At 35.8% G+C, this 17,055-nt stretch overlaps 1 protein-coding gene and 1 long non-coding RNA gene across 3 annotated transcripts in view; one reads left to right on the top strand and one right to left on the bottom strand.

Annotated features, from left to right (window-relative positions):
• Positions 1-1,077: 1,077 nt before the first annotated feature.
• UNC5C (unc-5 netrin receptor C) overlaps positions 1,078-17,055 on the bottom strand; it is a 407,070-nt gene continuing 391,092 nt past the window's right edge. For both annotated transcript variants that reach the window (XM_003772864.4, XM_031941564.1), the window contains 2 exons: positions 3,706-3,884; positions 1,078-1,449 (listed from right to left, as the gene is read on the bottom strand). In XM_003772864.4, the coding sequence (XP_003772912.1) occupies positions 1,284-1,449; positions 3,706-3,884 (345 nt within the window). In that variant the 3' untranslated portion in view covers positions 1,078-1,283. The remainder of the gene's footprint in view (positions 1,450-3,705; positions 3,885-17,055) is intronic.
• The window catches only part of LOC116419732, a 70,290-nt gene continuing 69,584 nt past the window's right edge, over positions 16,350-17,055 (top strand). The window contains exon 1 of the long non-coding RNA XR_004230023.1: positions 16,350-16,887. This is a non-coding gene — a long non-coding RNA (uncharacterized LOC116419732). The remainder of the gene's footprint in view (positions 16,888-17,055) is intronic.

Raw genomic sequence — 17,055 nt, forward strand, 5'->3', positions numbered from 1 at the left:
AGTGATTTGTTCAGGTTCATACAACTCATCAGCATTAGAGTATGAACAGAACTCACCTCTCACCTGCACAACCACAGAACTTTTCAGCCACCTTTGGGGAGACAGGACAGCATAATACCTTCTAACATCTTCCAGAGGCTGGGAATGGCCTCCAACCAGAATATTTACGGGGCTAAGCAGCCATGGTGGGTAGCAGCCTCTAACCATCCTAAAGGACCAGATATAACCAGAGGCAAACATTAATTACTATGCTCCAGGGATTGAGAGACTGGGAGAGGTAAAAGGCTTAATAGTGACTGAGAAGGCTTGAGAAAGTTCAGGCAGATCTAATCAACACTCAAATGCCTATTGCCACTGTAGACAAAAACAGAAATAATTAAACGTAAATCCTTGTACTAAGGTAAATGCTAATAGAGAATAATAATAATTAATAATAATAATGATTATAATAATGATACTTTAAAACCACTCCAAATTGCATATCACAAAACACATACATGGTGAGGAGGGGCTTTTTTTGTCATTTGAAAGAAGTCACTATCTTCCCTGTGAGTCTACACCTTATTCCAAAAAGGGATGTGATAGAGCCCACAAGGAACAAGGAGTCTTAACCATACTTTTTTTCCACTCAGATTATCCACTTTCCAGATACAAATGGTTAGGCTTGGGTTCTACGACAAGGCCTTGGAAACAGAATAACAATGGGAGGATTATCCTAGACACCTGATGCACAAGATTTGTAACAAAAGTCTGTGATTTCTCTGTAAATTGCTATACTTAAATAGACACAACAAATCGTCCACAGCTTCAACTTCAAATGGTCTAAACAAAAATAGGAAAAGCCATGAACAGTGCCCTTATCCCTGTCCAAATCTGGTGTAAACAATGTTCATAGAAACTGGGTCTGTTAAGAAAGTTTATCCAATATATCTGGATAGCAATAAAAAGCGTTTCCTAGGAAACTGTAAAATCCTGTACCATGCAGCGCACAACCCAATTAAGAGGAAAGTTAGGTTGATTTCTATATTCAAGGTACAACTTTACACATTTTTCTCTTAACTCCTGTGATAATGTACAAGTACAGTGGGGATGAAAATTGGCTGTTTCTGGTTGTTGTTGTTGTTTTTCTTTTTTTGTTGTTGTTTTTTTTTTCTCTCACTGAAATCTCCCTGTGAAGTTCCTTGGTCTGGTCTGACTTGTATTTTCTTTCTCAATCATGGCCTGCAGGCCAGCCATCAGACTCCCTGTGCATTTTCCTCCTTCCTTTTCAGTTCCAGACTAGTTTAATATTGCCCTTCTGCTGCCAAAGACACCACTGTTTCATGTCTTCCCATTTCTTCCAAGACCGCTGCCAGCATGCTTAGGTTCCCATCTGGGAAATTCTGAGCTTCCCAGAGATCCAGGATCACTCCAGTGGGACTTGATTTTGTTGCAAAATAATTCAAGTATCTGTAAGAGAGAATATAAAACATGCTAAATGGTATAATGTGCAGATCAGCTGTCTGATCATATTCTGATTCACATATGTTCCCTCACTGGCCTTGTACGTATCTGAGTTCTGTTTAAGAGAGCACAGTCACTCAGCTGTGCCTGCTCTCTCTGTAGATGAAACTTTATGAGATGAGCACCTGCCAGAAGTTTCGATTTATTTATTTATTTATTTTAACAGGTTCCACCCGCCCCAACCCTTTAGGAGACAAGAATGGCTATGGTCAATACCTTAGACAGAAGTTTTTATGTTTTCTTCCTAGTGTTATCTTGGGGTTATACTGGAGAATTGGGAGGGGGAAGTCCTTTGACAATGTTTAGATTTTCCCTGCTTCATTTCATTCAATTATAAAATGTTTTGTCACAGGAAAAAGATAATGCTAAATATTGGAATGGATGTGGGAAAGCTGGGACACTAATACATTGTTGGTAGAGTTGTGAACTGATCCAATCATTCTGGAGAGTAATTTGGAACTATGCCCAAAGGGTGTATCAAAATGTGCATGCCCTTTGATCCAGCAATGTCTCTACTGAGTCTGTATTCTAAAGTGATCATAAAAAAAGGAAAAGGATCTATATATGCAAAAAGTGTTTGTAGCAGACCTTTTTGTAATGGCAAAAAAACTTGAAATTGAGTGGATGCCCACCAGTCGGTATATAAATGTTATGGAATATTATTGTTTTATAAGAAAGGATTGGCAGTATGATTTCAGAGAGGCCTGGAAACTGATGCTAAATGAATGAGTAGAATTCAAAGAACATTATACACAGTGATAACAAAATTTTGTGATGATCAACTATGATGAACTTGGCTCTTTTCAACAATGAAGTGATTCAAGCCAATCCCAAAAGACATGAGGAAAGGGGACTATGGGGACTGAATGTGGATCACAGCATGGTATTTTCACTTTTTGTTGCTTGCTTGTCTTTTTTTTCTCATTTTCCTCCCTTTTGGAGCTGATTTTTTTGTGCAGCATGATAAATGTGGAAATATGTTTAGAAGAATTGTATATATTTAACATATATTGGATTATTTACTGTCTAGGGGAGGAGATGGTAGGAAGGGAGGGAGAAAAATTTGGAATACAAGGTTTTGCGAAGATGAATGACGAAAACTCTTTGCATGCATTTTGAAAATAAAAAGCTATTATTAAAAATTAAAAATACCCACAAAAACACACACACACTCACAAAAAATCTAAATGTTTTGTCATACCAGCGACTAGGAAAGCCCTTTGATGGCCTGTCTTGGTGCAGAAAAAAGAAAACTGGAGTTTGTATCAGAAGCCTGTGCCCAGGTATAGGATTATTGACATTTGCTAGGGGCAAATCTTTTATTTCTCTGCACCTCTGTCTTCTCATATGAAAAATGAGCATGCTGTACTGGTACTTCCCACCTCACAGGGTTAGAATAAAACTAGGATTTCATTTGAAGGGATCTCCCATAGAAGAGCAACTTTTCTGAAAATCAGAGAGTTGTCTAGAGTGCTGAGGAGCTAAGGGACTTGTCCATGGTCACAAAGTCAGAGTGTGCTAGAGACAGAACCTGAACCAATTAATTTTGCTGCCTTTGAGAGAGGAGAGAAAGGGGGAGTTTGTAGAAACTCATTTCAAGGAGTTTTGCCACAAAGGGTAAAAGAGACACAAAACTAGTTATGATAAGGGGGTTAGGGACTTAAGAGGAACAGTGCAGAGATGAACTGGTTCACCAATGGATCAAAATAGAGAGAAGAAGAAAGGATTTAGTTTAGAAATGATGCCCTGGGAGAGAATGAAGCCTGAGGCATTCAGGGATTAAAGTTCATGATGTCAGTGAAGGGCAGAATTTAATAAAGTGAAGGAGTAGGGCAGATAAAAAGTCAACAAATAATATTAGAAAAGGGGATTTTGGAATTTTTTAATTTGGAGGTGTTAAATCTCTGAGTGATAAGAAGTTAAATGAAAGGTATGGGCCTCTTTGTGTCTTAAGTAGTTTGGAGGAATAGGTAATTGGAAGTGAGAGAGAGTAAATATACACACACACACATATGACATTTCTTGAAGAGGCAATTTTTAAAGGAAGGCTTTGAAGAATGAGTAGTGATTAAACAATCAAAGGGGAGGAGGAACTTTTTGGGGAAAAAGAATGGTGTAAAACAAAGCATACCTCTAGTTGTCTCACTGAAAAGCTGTCTCCTCTCTAGTAGTTGCTGAGCATGAATGAATGGTTGTACCTACCTATCCAGTTTTAGTTTGTGGGCTAGCATCCTCCAATCATGACCTCTGGTCTGTGGGGCATCAAGGCTGCTGCACAGCTTCTGTCTAATAGGAAGAGGGATACTGAAAGCATTGGGTCCTGTGATGGTGGTGATGGTACTTGCTGGGTCCAGGAGGGGAAAATCAATGCCAGTCGGTTCCTGTATTTCAGTAGAGAAAAAAACAACATGGCATTGTTATTCGGAGAATAAAGGATGATAAAGATTTAATCAAGGCATTAAATAGGTATAAATACAAAATTTTGCACTTAGATTCAAAAAATAAGTAACAGAAGAACAGGATATGAGAGTATGGTTGGTTTGAGGGGAATAGTAGAGAAGGTTAAATTAATTAGTGTTAGTCTGTATATAATATATATGTTTAGAAATATAATGTCCATAGAGGGAAGGAATATCTTCATGTATTTGTTCTGGAATGTTTTCAGGCAATATATTTTAGAAATAATAACTGACAAACTGGAAAGTATCTAGAAGATGAATGATGATGGAGAAGAGACTAAAAATCAGGCCAACTGAAAATCAGATGAAGGAAGTAGGAAGTTTGGTGGGAAGAATAGAAAGTGTGAGCAGGGGACATGATAGCCAGAGTCATAACTAAAGGGCAATTTGTCATGTGGTGGTAGCGTTAGACCTGCTGTTCTTAGAAATAGGCTTTAAGAAGCAATTAGTGGAAATTGTAGAAAGACAAATTTAAGTTTAATGTAAGAAAACTATTTTGAACAATTAGGCCTGGAATCATTGAAGACCTTCAAATGAAGGTGAATGATTATTTGTGAAGGAATTTTTATGATATCACTTCTGATTTAGATTAGATAATCTTGACCTTTAATTCTGTTTCTTTATGATAATATATTTCCCTGAAGAAAACAAGTAACGAATGATAGTTACCTGCCATTTAGTAAGTGGTTACTATGTTGCAGACTCAAGGTTAAGCATTATATATTCTCTTTAGTCAGGAATTGGTTTAAGTCTCAGGTTCAAATCTTACTAATGACACAACATCTTACTGTGGGCAAGTGTGTGCTTCAGTCTAATTTCTAAGACTGTAATTTCACAGAGAAGGTGCTGATCTGTCTAGGCAGAAGAGGTTTTCTTACTTGGGAGTTTTCTATGCCAACGAAATCATAGATCCAGTTCCTATATTTAGTCATCAGAAATACAGTTATCTCTTCTATATCATGACTCTCCCCATGGTAGTTTCAATTTATCATAGATTACTATAACAAATTGATTGAGAATTTTTGGGGAATTTTGTAGAAGCCATAGATAACATACAAAGGTCATCTGCTGACCTTTGTCATCAGAAGTCAGAAAAAGTTTAGAAACTCAGAAATGCATCAAATGTATGTATAATATTTTAACATTAATTTTCTAATTTAACTTTTAACATCATAATAATTCACATTTCTTCTCTGGTATAAAGGAGGGCCAGAAAATTTTATGTGAATTTTTCAGATCACAGGAGTGTCACACCCATAATCCCCGTGATGTGGAAGGGATAACTGGATTTGTGCAACAACTCTATATAATCTGTGGATTTTTTGGTTCTTATAGAAAATGATTCTAGATAGAAAGCTCTGGAACAGCTCACATACAGTTTTTCGCTGTGCTCCTTCAAGAATGAGTAGGAAAAGAGGCAATAGCAATTCTTTTAAAGGGTCAGATTTCAAGGGGAAGAGCCACAGCAGTACCCTGAAAAAGAATAGTACTGACATTTAACTGCTAGAAGTTGGATCTGTTAGAGAATGTCCGCTGCAAAGGAGAAAACCAGTGGGGAAATGGAAGCATAGGTCACCCCTTGTATCCCAACTTGGCTGCTACTGAATGAAATGCTTGACATTTGCTTTCCTGCCTTTTCACCTTCCCCAGGTGCTTCCCCTTGTCTAGAAGGTTCTCCCTTCTCACTTCCACCTCTTAGAATCCCTGGCTTCCCTCCAAGCTCACTTCAATTGCTACCTTAACCTGGATCCTTTATGATCCTCCCCTTCCTCTACTTTCTTCCACTTAAATTTACTTTGGATTTATTTACTTTCTACATGTTGTATTCCCATCACCCCAGGTGCCCTGTAGAATTTAAGTTACTTGAAAACATAGACTTCTTTGTTTTGGTCTTTGTGTCTCTATCTCTACCACTGAGCCCAGTGTATTACACTTAAAAGAGCTGGTGGGGTGAGGGAGAAATAGATCTATGGTTTCTTTAATATAATAGACTTTCTGATAAGAAAATTCCATCTATTCATTCAGGTTACTACCTTTTCTGAAACTTAGTATCTCTCATCATTTTCCAAAATCCTGAGAAATAGGAACCCTAAGCTGTTTGTATCATGAGACCTGAATTCAAGTCTCTTCAGCTCTCTATCAACTAAAGTTAGCTGCCTATAATAGTAGGACAGCCATGAGACTCAATAGTGTGTTCTGAATGAAATTGAACAATAAGGACCAAAGCTCTTATCGAAGAGGCAACACTGTAGAAGAAAGACAACACAGCATTTGGAGCTAGAACTGAATGTCCATTTTGATTCTGTAACTTAATACATGTGAAACTTGAGGATAAGTTATTTCCTTTTGCTCAAACTGAATTTTTCATCTGTAATATTAGTAAGGTATATTAGATTACTAAAATCCTATGTGACTCAAATTATATTAAAATAAGTCTGATTTTTTTTCCTTTGAGGATACAAAAAATATAAGAGATCATCTTCAGAAAAGAATGAATGAATTGATAAAATGCATCCTCTACCTGCAAATCTAGTTTCTACCAGTTAAACCATACATTGATCCTTTAAGTAGATTCATTCCCCAAAAGAGCATCAATGAAAATTCCGACTCTCTTCTTCAGGAGAAAATAGGAGCCACTCTAGTCATTACTTCTATGGATCAAGAAGGTAAAAGCAAATGTTGCCTAGGAACTATTAAAGCAATATAAGAAAATCAATTGAATTGATTTTAAAGTGGGTGACTCCTGGGTGTTCAACAATTGCTGGAGGAAAAAAAAAAGAGATTCATGTCTAACAGCAGAGAAACCTAGGGCAGAGTGAATGGTGTGCTGCTAAAGCAATTCTGTGAAACTCTCCCTGCCAGCATCTTCAGAGCAGGCCTAGACCAGCAAAAGTGGCTAATAAGAACATTCTGAGTTATTCCCTTTGGTAGGAATTTAAGGAGCCAGTGGTTCTAGTGTTGACTTTGCACAATTTAGCTTCATTTGTAAGCAGTAGACAACACTCTGTTTTCCTGGTTATAGAGTCATGCTGGGTAGTACCCATTTTGCTGCATAGAGGGAAATTTAGAGCAAAACTAATTTTTGTAATAATATTCAGTGCACTGTTGGCCCTAGTCATAGTATCCAGATTCTTGACTCAAAATCTGGTGCTAGGTCATCCTATGTCAAAGGATCATTTCGTGTTGTTTTTTTTTTGGGGGGGGGGAGGGGGTTCTTTTAAGTTCCAACATAATTGGAATTTTAAGATTTTGACATATATCGGAATCCTTACATAAGAGATTAGGAAGATAATATTGATTTTGATATATATCAGTCAATGCTTCATTCCTGAAAGGTTCTTCATTTCACTATCATTCCATTGATAATAATAGCAGATCATACCTCCTGAACATTTTAGTGAAAAGTCATCATCCAATGGCCAACGTGATGTTGAATTTCTCTAAATTCAACTAGTCTCGTTTTTAGAGAGCAAATATAGGATTTATACTGAACTCATACTCAAAACCTTTTCAATCTGTAGGATCTGTTAAAGTTTGACCTATTAGTAGCCTTTGAAAATTCAAGATCACCATCATACCATAAAGGATGAATGAATAAGTTCATTAATTCATTAGCACTTAAATAGCAGTCCGAGATTTATCTTCACCACATTCCCTATTATTATCCTCATTTTACATATGAGTAAACTGATTCTGAGAGAGGTTGTGACTTGCTTAGGTTAAGAAGTATTAAGTATCTGAGGCCGGATTTGAACTTGTGTCCTCCTGACTCCTGAGCCAGTGCTCTATCTACTGCACCATCTGGCTGCTCCTGCAAGGACTTAATTGATGAGTTTATTAATTCTTGAGTAAAAGTGGGGGAGGGGAAGATCATAAATAAGTATGTACAAGTATAAGTATTCGATTCTCATGCTATTTGGGTTCTAATAATATTAGTAGCAAGGCAGGGTATCGTTCCTGGCCTCAAAAACTGATACAACAGTAGATATTAATAACACAATGTACTTGAATTTTATTAAAGATGGCTATTATTTCTTCCTTTTATGTGGTAAGTAAAATTAGAGACAATTTAAATCCACCACATATTAAATAATTGTTATGATTGTGGTTGTACCATCTGTCTTTGATATTATGCTTTCCCTAGATGAATATATAATTTGATAACCAATAAATAACTAACCAGATGTTATGGGCAATAGCTTTTATTCTTAGGACTCTGAATAATCAGTAAATTTCCATGACCATCTCTACACTTGCTCTAAAGTCATCCAGAAGAATTCATAGTCCTGCATAGGAACACTTGCTCTTCAGGCCTTATGAGAATGATGAAAACCAAAGAGAACAAAGGTTGAAGTGGAGGTAGCATGGAAGATAAATATCATTTTATGTCTTCTAATTTTCCTCTAAACAACCTACTTGGATAGGTAGATCAAACAAACAACAAAAGCTGAAGTGAAAAGGACATCAGTATATGGAATTATTTTTTATCTAAGACCATCAATCTGAATATTGATTGAACTCAAATTTACTTTAGCACTTTCTTGATTCTCTAAGCTACTTTATTTATAGGATATTTAGAACCACCAACTTATATTTATATGCCACCCTTTTGCCCAAATTAGTTAAGAGTATTTGTATGGGACTGAACATATTTTTATGAAAAGAAAATGATTGATTTCCAATGTAGGAGTTGCTTCTCAATAAGTTGTTGTCATTTCAAATCTTTGACTTGTTAGAACAAAGGTCAAAATCAATTTGAGACTAGAAGAAATAACAAAAAGGAGCAGCCAAGGAATATGGATCCGAGAATTCCATATGTTTCATTGCAGAATCTGAAGGTTCTAAGGTATTCCTGGTGTCAAAGAGAACAAATCTAATCCCTCTCCCAGATGACATACTTTTAAATAGAAGATTCTTCCCCATTCTCCTGCACTCAGTTTTTTTTTTTCCAGGTTCAAGATTCTCAATTTATTCGTCTGATTTTTATATAATAATAAATTTAGGTCTTTCCTCATTCTGGTTGTCTTCCTTTGGATTCTTGGTAGCATATATTGATAAGCTTCCCAAAACATGGGAAACATTGTCCATAATTGACCACAATGCTTCAGACATGGGAGATGGCATTTGAAAAATTGTATGGTGTTTTCAGTTACCATTCTTCACCTAGCTTTTCTGTGAGATAAAAGCCAATCTTTTTAACATTGGTATTCTTACAGTTTTATTATATAACTATGAATCATGGAACATCATCTCAATGAATCATATAAGGAATTAAAATTAAAAAGGGGACTCAAAAGGCAATGGATAACCAACAAAATAGATAAACCCTTGGTAAATTTTATTAGAAAAAGGAAAGAAGAAAATCAGTCTTAAAAATGAAAAGAGAGAACTTGCAACTAATGAAGAGGAAATTAGAGCAATAATTAGGAGTTACTTTGCCCAACTTTATGGCAATAAATTTGATAACTTAAATGAAATGGAAGAATACCTTCAAAAATATAGCTTGCCAAAGATTAACAGAGGAATCTTAGAAAAAGATTAGAAAAAGAAATAGAACAATCTACTAATCAACTCCCTAAAAAAAAATCCCCAGAACCAGATGGATTTACATATGAATTCTACCCAACATTTAAAGAACAATTAACTCCAATGCTATATAAATTATTTGAAAAAATAGGGATTGAAGGAGTCCTACCAAATTCCTTTTATGACACAGACATGGTACTGAAACTTAAACCAGGTAGATTGAAAACAGAGAAAGAAAGTTATAGACCAATCTCCCTAATGAACATTGATGCAAAAATCTTAAATAAAATATTAACAAAAAGATTACAGAAAATCATCCCCAGGATAATACACCATGACCAAGTAGGATTTATAACAGGAATGCAGGGCTGGTTCAATATTAGGAAAACTATTAGCATAATTGACTATATCAATAACCAAATTACCAAAAACCATATGATGATCTCAATAGATGCAGAAAAAGCATTTGATAAAATCCAATATCCATTCCTATTAAAAAGACTAAAGAGTATAGGAATGAATGGACTTTTACTTAAAATAGTCAGCAGCATCTATTTAAAACCAATACTAAGCATCATATGCAATGGTGATAAACTGGAACCATTCCCAATAAAATCAGGAGTGCAACAAGGTTGCCCACTATCACCATTACTATTCAATATTGTATTAGAAATGCTAGCTTCAGCAAGAAAAGATGAAAAAGAGATTAAAGGAATTAATGTAGGTAAAGAAGAAACCAAATTATCACTCTTTGTGGATGATATACATAGAGAACCCCAGAGATTCTACTAAAGAGCTATTAGAAATAATTCACAACTTTAGCAAAGTTTCAGGATACAAAATAAATCCAAATAAATCCTCAGCATTTTTCTACATCACTAACAAAATCCAACAGTAAGAGATACAAAGAAAAATTCCATTTAAAATAACTGTTTACAGTATAAAATATGTGGGAAACTATTTGCCAAAGGAAAGTCAGGAACTATATGAGCAAAACTACAAAACACTTTACACACAATAAAATCATATCTAAACAATTGGAAAAATATTAAGTACTCTTGGATATGCTGAGTGAATATAATAAAGATGGCAATACCACTTAAACTAATCTATTTATTTAGTACTATACTAATCAGACTCCCCAAAAACTATTTTAATAACCTAGAAAAAATAACAACAAAGTTAATATGGAAAAAACAAAAGGTCAAGAATTTCAAGGGAATTAATGAAAAAAAATCAAATGAAGGTGGCCTAACTCTACCAGGAATAAAACTATATTATAAAGCAGCAGTCACCAAAACTATTTGGTATTGGCTAAGAAATAGACTAGTTGATCAATGGAATAGGTTAGGTTCACAAGACAAAATAGTCAAGAACTATAGTAATCTAGTTTTGACAAACCCAAAGACCCAAACTTTTGGAATAAGAATTCACTATTTGACAAAAATTGCTGGGAAAATTGGAAATTAGTATGACAGAAACTAGGCATTGACCCACACTTAACACCACACATCAGGATAAGATCAAAATGGGTCCATGATTTAGACATAAAGAATGAGATTATAAATAAATTAGGAGAACTTGGATAGTTTATCTCTCAGACCTGTGAAGGAGGAAGGAATTTGTAACCAAAGAAGAACTAGAGATCATTTTTAATCACAAAATAGAAAATTTCAATTATATCAAGTTAAAAAGCTTTTGTACAAACAAAACTAATGCAGACAAGATTAGAAAGGAAGAAATAAACTGGGAAAACATTTTTACAGTTAAATGTTCTGATAGGAGATCATTATATACTTCAACAACAATACTATATGATGACCAGTTCTGATGGACCTGGCCATCTTCAGCAATGAGATCAACCAAATAATTTCCAATGGAGCAGTAATGAACTGAACCAGCTACACCCAGAGAAAAAACTCTGGGAGATGACTAAAAAGCATTACATTGAATTCCCAATCCCCATATTTATGCCCACCTGCATTTTTGATTTCCTTCACAAGCTAATTGTACAATATTTTAGAGTCTGATTCTTTTTGTACAGCAAAATAATGGTTTGGTCATGTATACTTATTGTGTATCTAATTTATATTTAAATATATTTAACATCTACTGGTCATCCTGCCATCTGGGGGAGGGGAGGGGTAAGAGGTGAAAAATTGGAACAAGAGGTTTGGCAATTGTTAATGCTGTAAAGTTACCCATACATACAACCTGTAAATAAAAGGCTATTAAATAAAAAAAAAGTTCCGATAAAGGCCTCATTTCCAAAATATATAGAGAACTGATTCTACTTTATAAAAAATCAAGCCATTCTCTAATTCATAAATGGTCAAAGGATATGAATAGACAATTTTCGGATGATGAAATTGAAACTATTTCTATTCATATGAAAAGGTACTCCAAATCATTATTGATCAGAGAAATGCAAATTAAGACAACTCTGAGATACTACTACATACCTGTCATATTGGCTAAGATGACAGGAAAAGATAATGATGAATGTTGGAGTAGATGGGGAAAAACTGGGGAACTGATGTATTGTTGGTGGAGTTGTGAACGGATCCAACCATTCTGGAGAGCAATTTGGAACTATACTCAAAAAGTTATCAAACTGTGCATACCACTTGATCCAGAAGGCTTATATCCCAAAGAAATATTAAAGAAGGGAAAGGGACCTATATGTGCAAAAATGTGGCAGTCCTTTTCATAGTGGCTAGAAGCTGGAAATTGAATGGATGCCCATCAATTAGAGAATGGCTGAGTAAATTGTGGTATATGAATGTTATAGAATATTATTGTTCTGTAAGAAATGACCAGCAGGATGAATACAGAGAGACTTGGAGAAACTTACATGAACTGATGCTAAGTGAAATGAGCAGAACCAGGAGATCATTTGATGCACTTCAACAACAATATTATATGAGGATTAATTCTGATGGAAGTGGCTATCTTTGGCAATGAGAGGATCTAAATCAGTTCCAATTAATCAGTGATGAACAGTACCAGCTATACCCAGCGAAAGAACACTGGGAAATGAGTGCATTTGCACTCTTTCTGTTGTTGTTTGCTTACTTTTTTTTTCTCCCCAAGTTATTTTTACCTTTTCTAAATCCAATTTTTCTTGTGCAACAAGATAACTGTATAAATATGTATACATATATTGTATTTAAAATATACTTTAACATGTTAACATATTTGGGACTGCTTGCCATCTAGGGGAGGGGGTAGAAAGAAGGGGAAAAGTTGGAACAAAAGTTTTTGCAAGGGTCTGTGTTGAAAAATTACTTATGCATGTGTTTTTTCAATAAAAAGCTATAATAAAAAAGGCAATGGATAGATGCACAGTGGATGATACAAATAAACTATAAAGGAAGTTTATAGATTAGAATCAGCATAAGCAATTTCATCAAAACAATGTATGAACAGAAAAGAGGTTGGACTAATAACAAATTGATGTGTACTGCTACTCATTTGATGTGAATAAATCTATAATGGAATCCTATATACTGCCTTTAGAGGTTTATTCAAAGACATGGACAAGAAGTGGAAGGGTAAGAAGAAAGAAGAATGGGTGTTGCCATCTGTGCTATTGAATGGAGTAATAAAATTAATGAGATCATATATTCAGGGAAGTAGTGGAAATTTTTCTGGAAATGAAGATCAGGTGTTTTTCTCTAATGAATATTGTTCTTATTCTTTCTTTCAGAGTAAAACAGCAAAATAGGTAAATTTGGTGATGCAAAAAAAGTCAATGTTTAAGTAATAAGGTGATTTGTGCTTTCATAGTTAGGTATAGGACCTAGGTGGTCTGACCACACTTCTTGAATTTGGGCAAAAGTTACCTTTCCATATATTGTTAATTCTTATGTGATATGTTAGAAAATGTCTTAGATTTGTAGTCATATCATCTTGGTTCAAATCTCAGCTCTGATGCTTAGTAGACTTCTGAATTTGACCAAGTCAAAGCTCCAGGGACCACAGTTACATTATTTTAAAAAATAAGAATAACATTGGCTAAATTATCTCTAATTTCCCTCAAAGAAGGTATTTCTATAATCATATTTCACCTCTTTCAGAATGCAGAGAGGGGTTCCTGGAAGTTCTGATGGGAAAATAGATTATTGAGATACCACGGAGCAAAGGGTGAGCATGCAGACATACTACATTTCTCTATTTCTCCTTCCTCTGGTCCACCATTCAGTTTGGACATCAAGAACAGAGAGAGACACAAACACTGTAGGGGAGGCTAAAATTGCTGTTTGCCATGTGGCCAGGCGACAGCTGGCTTTGGGAAAGGGACTTTTTGGTTTGTCAGTTTTAACTGGCATTACTCATCACCTGCAGTGATGGGGTGCAAAGGGAAGGAGAATAGAGATCCAGGCCTGCAACAGAGATGCAAGCTGCCTACTAAGATTTGTGGAGAATACTGCTGCAAAGGGGAATTCCAGAATTTTGGGATCTTCCAACAGCTATCATAGAACACGGAGGAGAATTGAATTGGGTACAGAGAGCCCAACTTTTCCTCCATAGTCCATTATATAGGTCAATCCAGGGGTAGAATTCAGGAAGCAAGTAAGCATACACACACACACACATACAAGCACTCATATACACATATTGTTTTTCTTCCCCACCCCCCAAATTCAAGAGACTGAGGAGGATCTGTTGGAATCTAACTGGATGGAGTGCAGGCACTTGATTTACCTCTTTCCTCTTTTTTCTCTTAATAAGATATTTGGTTGACATAAGTTGGTAAATTTCCTAGATCATTCAATCAACTCATTTTACATCTGAGGAAATTTAACCTCAGGAAGATTAAATAATTTGATCAAAGTCACATGGGCAGTAAAATTTCTGAGGTGGGATTTGAACCCAAAGTCTCTGACTCCAGAGCCAGCACTCTTTCCACTGTGTCAGGATTTAGGTGAACCACAGAGATAACTTTTCAACAAATTGGACCATTACTTCTCTTACCTCTAGATAAATGCTGCATTCAGACCTAGTTAGTACCCACTACATCCAAGGAACAATGTGGATCTTGGGGCAATAAAAGTGAAGATAGTGTAAGAGTTTGTGGAATAAACATCCTCTTTTAGTTAATCGAGATATGACAGTCTTTAGGAAGGTCCAGATAAATGCATGGAAAAGGAGAACCCTAGATAAATTGATAAAACCACTCAGTTGGTGTCCACTTGGTGGACACATAATATATTATACTCCCTTGCTGATTAATTAATTAATTGAATGACAAACCTATTTGTTGTACATTTATGGAAATCAGGTTGATTATGCCTTTATGACAATAAGAGTTGTCTGGGACAACCACTGAGTACACATCTAGCCCATTGGAAAACCAAAACATTGATCTGCCTATATAAAATGTTAAGTGCATTCTTTTTGTGAGTGACCTCCCAAAGAGTCTAATTACCTTGCACCAAAACAGCGATAATACATGTCATCAAATGGGTTCAAATTATACTTATTGTAAGTTGTCTTTGATTATATTAGGTGTTCAGTCCCCCTAGTTCACTTTCCATCTGATATAATTGTCTGATCACTACTGGATGGTCCTGACTCAGCTCTATAAACTAGCTGATGGCAAAGGGGTACTTATGGCACAAGATTTTATTTTATAGACTTTTAAATTCATCTTTTTTCCTCTGGTGGCCAGAATGGGCTCCACAGGAGAACAATCCAATGAGCTTTTTTTCTGACTCCAGCTCCAGTCACAAAGATGCTTATTTTCCAATTATATTCTCTCCTTATTTTTTCTTTTTTTCCATACTATCGAGGAAGATACATGGAGGCAACAGGTGACTCTGACTCGTTGCTTCAAACAACCTAGAGCACTTCCTATAGACAGCATAGCTCAGCTACCCAAAGCAATTACAGTTCTGCTTACAGAGGCCAAAGAAAGAAAAGCATGGCTCTTCTATTAACAGCTCAGAAGGAAACCCCAGAGTGGTGCCCATTTCATAGTGAAATGCTATGGGGGATAGATCTCTTACCCCCATCCACTGACTATGGCTAGAGAAAAATATTGTTCAAAGGATTATATATCTAAAATTGGATGGAACTTTGGAAGTCATCTAGCTCAATCCCCTCCTTTTACAGATGAATAAGTTTTTTTTTTTCAACAGATGAATAAACATATAGGTCAAGGGATTTGCTCATAATCATCATTCAGGGACCCCCCTCCCCCCTTACCAACTAATTTTGGTTAAACTTAGCCAAATGAATTGTCCCAACAGTGAAATCATCTATTTTTTGTAAAGGAGCTCAGGATTCGCTTAAAGAAAAATAGGTTAGAAGATCTCTAAGATCCTTCTATTTGTATATGAAGAGAGCTGTCAGCACTATCCTGGGAATTTTGGCTTTAAAACTTAGTGTTCAGTCCACATGCCAACTATCTGTGTGATCCTGGGCAAGAGTCCTATTTAGAAGAAAAATTGGTAAGCAAATTTACTCCCCATTTGCTTGGCACTTACAGCATACATATACTTTAAATATGTTCCTAGAAGTTCCCATGAGCATTGGGATTTTGGAAATCCTGAAAGTCAGTTATTTATCAGGGTATAACATCTTAGCTACATCAACAACTAGTCTATAAATCCCCAGATTTCATTCAAATATTCATACAATGGGTAGATTCAAGCCATTGACCCAGAAGCAAAAAGCATGCCCCATATAATCCCCCTAAGTCATCTAGAGCCTGGCCTTTTTTCTCTTTCTTTAAATTTTTTGTCCACTTTCATTGGATAAAAAGTCACTTATTTCTGAATAGGAGGAAAGTCTCAATGTCATGATTGCAAAAGAAATAGTGTTTGGTATACACTAAAGCAAAAAAAAAAAGATAATTCTTAAGTTATGACTATTATAGTCAAAACTGCCTTTTCTCTATGAAGAGACAGAGTGATGAAGGGGAGGGCTGAATGTCTTTCATTTGTTGCTGCATCTGATCCACCTTTTCATCTGGCAGCAAATGAGCACTCCTAACAGAAAGCATTCATCAAAGGGATAATTCTCCTCCCCCTCTGAAATTATGCAGCTTTTGTTGTCATTGGAGCTGGGTGGTTATTGAACTTTGCAGACCTGCTGAGCCCAAAGAGTGAGAACACCATCCAAAGTCAGCAGGGTGATACTGTGTGCTTCAGAGATATGGCTTGTGCAACGGAAGGCACTGGCGGTTGCTATGGCATTGTGACACCAAGATCATTCCTTATGAATGTTGCTGTGACTAAAGTGGTTTATGAGTCAAAAGACTCATGGAACTCCTTAAGAAGAAAAGATGATTGCACCTCAATGGGATATGGGAAAAGGACTAAGGGAGATAAGCCTCTGAATGTGAGATAGAGAGGACAGGATGAGTAAACTGACATGTTATTTGTCACTGCAGGTAATGTTGTATTTTAAGTTGATTATGTAGTGCTATGGAAATTGTCTAACTTGGGCAATCACAGGCTCAGCTAGTGGTACACACATGAGGTCTCTAAGAGTCCCAAAATTGCACATACTGAATCTACTTCTGTTCACTTTTGTTTCTCTAAAAATTACAAAGTTTTAG

This window comes from Sarcophilus harrisii, chromosome 6, assembly GCF_902635505.1.
Source record: "Sarcophilus harrisii chromosome 6, mSarHar1.11, whole genome shotgun sequence".
In the NCBI taxonomy this organism is placed as follows: domain Eukaryota; kingdom Metazoa; phylum Chordata; class Mammalia; order Dasyuromorphia; family Dasyuridae; genus Sarcophilus; species Sarcophilus harrisii.